Source organism: Meleagris gallopavo, chromosome Z (genome assembly GCF_000146605.3).
Source record: "Meleagris gallopavo isolate NT-WF06-2002-E0010 breed Aviagen turkey brand Nicholas breeding stock chromosome Z, Turkey_5.1, whole genome shotgun sequence".
Lineage (NCBI taxonomy): Eukaryota > Metazoa > Chordata > Aves > Galliformes > Phasianidae > Meleagris > Meleagris gallopavo.
The window spans coordinates 40,900,052-40,907,478 of NC_015041.2; the positions used below are offsets into that span (position 1 = coordinate 40,900,052).

The window sequence follows — 7,427 nt, forward strand, 5'->3', positions numbered from 1 at the left end:
TAAAGAGGGGCTCTAAACACATAATTTATTGCATGAATGTCTTTCTTTCAGTAAGGATCCCAAAACTCTGGTTGTCTACGAGCCAGAATGGACTTTATTTTACCCTGGAAGACTCTAGGATAATTTCATTTAATATATAATCCTTATTTTGCAATGTTTAAATATAGCTCTTGTATATCAAATGGACTGTGAATATTGCTAATATTTTCCCTTTTCTAAAAAACTGTTGGGAATACCTGTAGTTAAAGATATGTGCAGAATTTTAGGACAACAAACTTTATTTCATTTCTGTTGTTCTAGTACAATTTCATTCTGCTTGTACTGAGACAATCTCCAAAGTCAGACTATTCTCAGTGGATCAGTATAAAAAAATAAAATCTCCAGCTTTGTAGAAACTCAATTAAGTGCCTTGAATTTAAAGGTCTTGTCAGAGTATCTTGAATATCTACAGTGTTTCACACCCATCATGTGTCACTCCACTAGCATAAATTAATACCACAAATTTTGAATCATAGAATCATAGAATCAGTGAGTTGGAAGGGCCAAAGGCCATCTACTCCAACTCCCCTGTAATGAACAGGGCCACTCAAAGCTAGATCAGGTTGCTAAGAGACCCGTTCAGAATAACCTCGAATGCCTCGATGGGCCATTCAACACCTCTCTGGGCAACCCATTTCAATGTTTCACTACTTTTATCATAAAAAAATTTCAAAATCTCTTCTCTTTAGAAATCATTTCCCTGCTAAAGAGTCTGTCCTCTTCTTTCTTATAGGCCCTCTTTAAATACTGAAGGGCTGCTATAAGATCTCCCTGGAGCCTTCTTTCCAGTAGACTGAACAGCCCCAGCTCTCAGCCTGTCCTCATACAGGAGGTTTTCCATCCCTCGGATCATTTTTGTGGCTCCTTCCTACAGGTCCATGCCTCTCCTGTACTGAGAATTCCACATCTGGATGCAGCATTCCAGGCAAGGTCTCACCAACAAAGAGCAGAGGGGCAGGATTACCTCCACTTACCTCCAACCAGACATTGAGCCATTTATCACCACCCTATGGGTGAAATCTTGCAATCCCTTCCTCATACATCAACTGATCCACCCATGAAATCTGTATCGTTCCAATTTACAGAGAAGGATGTTTTATGGGATCATTTCAAAGGCCTTACTAAAGTCCAGACAGATGACATCAATGGCTCTTCTTTTGTCCGCTGATGAACTCATGACACCACTGAGATTTGCTTGGCTACTACATCAACCAATATCCCCAGCACTCTTGGACACTAAATTTTAGGAAATTTTCAACTTTCAGCTCTTCATGGAGCTAGTCAGCAAACCCCTTGGGCAAATGCCCTCAAGGACAAAGAAGTAGAACGGAGCTGGCAGATCTTTAAAGAAACTTTCCTTAGGGTACATGAGCTCTTCATCCCCAGGTGGAGGAAGACAGAAAAGGAAGGCAAGAGAACAGCATGTCTGACCAGGCCTGCTGTTCAAACTTGAGAGGAAAATGAACAGACTTTGGAAGCAGGGACAGGTACCCTGGGAGGAGTACATAGGTGCTGCTAGGCAGGGTAGGGATGGGGTCAGGAAGTCAAATGCCTAACTGGAACTGGTCTTGGAAAGGGGTGCAAAGAACATGAAAGGCTTCTACAGGTACATAAATCAGAAAAGGAAAGTACAAGAAGGCATACCCTACTGCCACCCCCCCCACACCTCAACTCGCCACTCCATGAGCAATACACGCAATTAACAGTGGACAAGGACAAGGCTGAGATACTCAACAAATTTCTTGCCTCAGTCTTTATTGACAACTGCTATGCATACAGTCCTCTAGAGGATGGTTCAGAGGTGGAGCTGGGGAAACAATGTCCTTCCCACTGTAAGTGAAGATTAGTTTCACAACCACCCGAGGAACATGAACATCCATAAATCTATGGGTCCCATTGAAGATGCAGTGAATGCACCTTCAAAACACAATGTTTGCCAGAAGTGAGAATTTATTTCCTGTAATGGTGCTTAAGCATTTTTTCTGAACCTTAGTGAAGTAGTACATAAGCATTTCATAAGTAAAAGAAGGAACATAGGTTTGTTTTTTACACATCCTAATTTATTTCAATTTTATTGTAAAGTAAGGCATTACTGATCAAACTACTTGTTAAAATGTGATTATCCAATGATACTTGGCACATCCCATCACGATAAATAACTACAGGTAACCATTCTTTTCAGATAGGCAGAATTGATACTGACAGTGTATCTACAGTAAATCAGCAATTATTTGTCTATAATCAGCTGACCAGACTTTGAAATACCTGCTTTTGAGAGGCAATGAGGACTAAAAAACTTGAAAAGAATCATATACTTTCCTAAACAAGGCCCTTCATTGAACTGGATTGGAGATGCAGTATGACTTAATCCCACTCAAGTCTCTGGGCAAACGCACACTGAATTCCACTGTAAGTACCATCTGATACTAACTCTTCAAAAGACTTTTACAGAACCAGTAGATATACTATAATCCACTTTGCATTCTTATCATCTAGTGAAATTATTGAAACACACAGACTATTTTCAAAGCTTCTGCCCTGCAAATTAACCCTGTCAGCAATGCTGTCTGTTTAGACAGATCTCCATACAAGTTTTATAACCAGTAAAGCATAGCAGTGAATAGCATATTTGCAGAGCTGCATTCTCTTGTCCCTCCTCTGTGTAACGTTTTCTGCTGTTTGCATTTCCACATATATCTCACTGATTCAGGAATGAAAAAAACATTTTTAAATCCTTGCTCTTAGCTTTTGTCTATTTATTACAGACTGCTTCAGTTAAAGGAACAGGAAAAAGGGAGAAGAATCGAAAGGAAGAAGAAGGGGTAAGGGAAAATGATATCTTGGGGAAATCCCTACTCATCCCTGAGTACTAATGTAAGCACTTCATTGCTAGGAAAAGAGAAAAACTGACATTGAATATCTCTCTGAAATGAAATAGGGGATAAAGAACTCATCTGCAGTGTTAACTGCTTTCTTCTGGGAAATGTAGTGAGACTACTTCAACTTCCATGCTAGCAGCAGAGTAGAACCAGTAGCCAAATTTCTTAATTTTAAGTTTAGAGTAAGTTTTCCGCTATGATATGCTCTGAAAGAATCACCAGTTTCAATTCGATTTATATTACTAGTTACAACTGTTCAGAAGCACTTTTTTCTTATTTCAGATATTATAGCAAAACACAAACACACCATAGAACCAACTCTTTAAATAATTAATGGTCTGGCTCTGCAGTTCATCACTTCCAAAACAGCAGTCTTACTGGCATCAGCAGAACTGCTCGCATCCTAATATTTGGCTGATGACGAACAACAACCAGGCTGTTGGCATACAGATGGAGAATTTTTGGAAACCTCTCTATATTAATCTTCACACAGTACCAGGAGAATCCCCAAATGAACTCAGCAAATCTCATTCAGCTACAAAGGGATGCAAGAAGCTCTGAGTGTTTTACCAAGGATTTGTAAAAGGCTGCACTATGGATCATGTGATCTCTGAGAGTACAGTGAGGTCACAGGGATAGAGTTTATATACAGTCCATACATATCTCCAGTCTCTAATTTGATCAGAAAATATCAGTGGAGTTATGTTTCCTTTATTCCTCAAGACAGGTTGCCAAATGAAGCCACTGCTGACAGTGAATCTTTTTAGCAATTACCTGAAAAATACCTCTCATTTTTCTCTTGTATACTCACATTATTAATATAACATGTTATCATCCCTATTATTATCACTGGCTTTTGACGAACAGTGCAAGAAAAAAGAATGCCACTGAAGCTCCCAAGAACAGTGAAGCAGGAAATAAGGGGAGCTTCAGCACTATGCAGACCTTCATCCAACTGCAGTGAACTACTCAGAATGCATCCACATTCAATTTCAAGGGAGAAGTTGCCTAAAATATCCATAAGAACATTCCTCTATCTTTCTGCCAGTTTGATGTCTACACAGACTTTTTTTTAAATGTCCTGCATGTCTCTGGCATGCCAGGTCTCTCCATGTGAAGTCTCTCCAATCTGTGAAGTTGGAACCCTCACCAGCATCCTGATTTGGATGGTGTGAAATTTTACGCAAGGACTTACATTAATTTTAGTGAAGATCCTGTACACTCTTTCAAAACCAGCCCTACAGCCAAATTTCCCAGTGACAGATCCACACAGAATCATAGAATAGTTTGAGTTGGCAAGGAACTTCAAGATCGTCTAGTTCCAGCCCCCCGCTACAGGCAGGGACACCTCCCTCTAGACCAGGTTGCTCGAAGCCCCATCCAGGCTGGCCTTGAATACTTCCAGGGATGTGACATATCCCAGTAGTCCCACGGTGCCAAACCTCTTTTACTGGCTTCTACTGTTCTTCAGCCATCCTCCTGTGCGACAAAATTACTTCTGTCTATCAGCCGAATAAATACATTAACTAAAACGCTAACTAAAAAGCACAAAAAGTAAGGTGGAAGTTTTGTTTATCTACAGAGACACTGTATTTTACACTGAAAAGAAAAACCAAAGAGTGGAAGCTAAGAGACATACTAAGTGGCTCACTGTTTTAATTTTGCAAGGTGCATGCCATCTGGCAAACTCAAAGTTCATGAGGCTCTGAAATAAGAGTGTATCTAGGACATCCATGCTATATTTTCTCTGAAACTTCATTATATATAAAATGGAAATTAAACTGTAATGGAAGTAACCACAATAAAATTTCGTAGGGTTAAGTTTCAATGGATCATTACATCTTAAAACAGAAAACATAATCTGAAATACTGCCTGGCTCTTCTTTCAGGGAACGGCCTAAAGGAAGCAGGATGTACTTACGATGGTTTTTTTAGACTTTTGGAAACAGAGAAATTTATGGAGTCCAAGCAGTGGCCAAATAAAGAATGACAAATAACTGAAGATTTGTTATGACAACTTTAACGTAGCATCACTATGTACCTGACGCAATAACACTCTCAGGAACAAGAGCTGCTCACTCATTTCACTGCAAACAAGACTGCATGGGTGAGGATGATGACAAGGCCATCAATATCAACAACACCTTCTAATCTTGTTGAGATGCATAGAACATTATCGGTATTACAATTGCAGCCTTCTGAAAGGGACACATGATCTCAGCACATGCATGTTGAGACTGTCAATAAGCGGAAAGCAAAACTGTACTCCCAGGAAAAGTCTGCCTTATTCAGTAATTAGTAAGAGGGCTCCTAAGGCATTGGAGCCTATTTAAAGAATAAATGTCAGTTTTTAAACTAGAAAGATTTAGAGATACACAATGACATAAATAACTTCTGAGCAGATACTCGCAATAATTATCTCTAATTACCAATTTCTTTGCAAATATTTTCTCCAACATAGTCCTACCCACATGCAATGTAGAAAAAAAAAATTATAACAAGAGCAAGGAGCATAAAAGTAAAATGTTTATGCAGAACACAAAAAAAACCTTTATGTGATTGTTTTCAAACAACTGACTTTCAATATTTATCTCCACAAATAATTTTGCTACCTTGCTTTGGAAAATCTGACAAAATGTCAACAATTAGTCAATCACTTAAGAGTTGTGTGAATCTTAGCAGTTTCACCTTGCAGAAATGCAGGCAATACTTTATTTGGTGTCAATCTACATATGTTCCCTCTCCACTACGTTCAGTTTGGGGCTTGAGTTTCAGATAAAGCCAAGCAGTCAAATGAATACGCAGTAACAGTTTCCATATTTTACTCTGTCTCATTCCAGGACTATGCAAATAAAGCATAGAGAGGCATATCTTCATGAATTAATAATGGAATAAGTTAGATGTTCAAGTTCAGAAAGAAATACCAGAAAGCATCTACCATGTGACTGTAAAGATCTACATTCAGCCACCATAAAAACAAACAAGCAAACAAACCAGGGTCACCATGATGTTAACTCCCTAGCACTATTTCTGTTTGTATTCTACATTCTGTGAAATGCTTCAGGCATATGTATTCATGATCCTATATAACATCCCACAATGAGAAAAATAATAATAATTAGTTTTGTTCAAAATCTTGCCATCATTTTACATCATCCCATCTGCTTCCTAATCTTTTCATCTACCTCAAAGCATCTTGGGATTGAAGCTGCCTGGATCACCACTGCTGTTGTCAGTGTGTCCAGTTCTGGTCTTTAGATGGTAAAAATCAGGATTGATCTAACAGAAATTATAACAGGTGAAATTTTTTATGAAATAGGTGACGTAAAGTCAAATGGCCCTGAAGAAAAAACTATTCAAGAAAAGATCTGACTCTTAATATTTCTGTTGAGAACTTACCCATGGTGTACTTCTATGAAGGAAATGAAAGTAAAGAAAGATACGGAGTAACAAATCAAGTGACTACAGGTATCATGCTTAGGGAAAAGCTGTGGATTAGACCAAAAAGGACTACGGAATGAGAGGAATGAAAGAAAAAGGAAGAATGAAGGTAAGAAGGGAGACATAATATACTGGTAGATGTACAAAAGATAAAAAGCCTGAAATCTGAGATAAGCAAAAGATAAGTAGTAGGCCAAAAATTAGAATATGAAAATGACGAACAAAAGGTTTATATATGGTTTGGAGATGAGATGGGAATATTGAGAAAAAGGAATGTTACTAAGCATGGCAGGAAACTACAAGAACACACAAAGGAACAACATAAGATTAAGGATAAATGAGAAAAGATGAAGTAAGCATTGCACAGGAATGTATGAAAAGAGAGAAAAAAAAAGTAAGGAACTGAGAGAATAAGTGAATCTGGAGGTAAGATTTGATAAAAATGAGTGGGTCTAGAAATTGGTGATGAATAGCAAAGTGGTTGAAAACTGGGATAATAGGCAGGACCCAGAAGGACCTCAGGTAAGGAATGAAGTGAAAAGTGGCAGATGAAAATGGTCCTGCGATGGAGACGTTGGTGCTGCCCCTACATGCAAGATCATCTTACCAATCCACCACAGGTGCTGAAGGAGGCGAAGGAGCCTGGGTAGCGAAGCACAGCACCACTGTAGTAACAAGCTCTCTCAGGCTGCCCTTGCGCAGTACCCTGTGGGCTTTTGCTGTCGCCTCCGTGTCGTTCCTCCACAGCAAAGCCAGGAGCCAGGAAGCGGCTGTCCCTCTTGAGCAGCAGATAGAGCTCCCGAGCAAAAGCCGGGATCCTCAGCAACACTTCGTCACCATCCTCGGCCAAAGGCGGTGGGGGGGGGACAGTGTTGCTGGCAGCTGCGGGGTGGCACCAGAGCCCTGAGGCAGGGGGGGCCAGTGGTAAAACTCCTGAGACTCGTACTCATCTTCGGCGTCCTCCTCCTCGGCCGCCTCTCCTGCGGCCTGCGCCGGACCCTCCACCGAGGAGGAGACGGAGCGCACTTCCCGAGAGCTGCCCGTCGCCGGGCCGGGTGCCGCGGGTGC

At 40.2% G+C, this 7,427-nt stretch overlaps 1 protein-coding gene across 1 annotated transcript in view; it reads right to left on the minus strand.

The window, feature by feature from the left end:
- The window catches only part of ADAMTS19 (ADAM metallopeptidase with thrombospondin type 1 motif 19), a 97,608-nt gene that overhangs the window by 89,347 nt on the left and 834 nt on the right, over positions 1 to 7,427 (minus strand). The window contains 2 exon segments of the mRNA XM_010725877.3: positions 6,967 to 7,226; positions 7,229 to 7,426. Of these exon segments, the coding sequence (XP_010724179.2) occupies positions 6,967 to 7,226; positions 7,229 to 7,426 (458 nt within the window).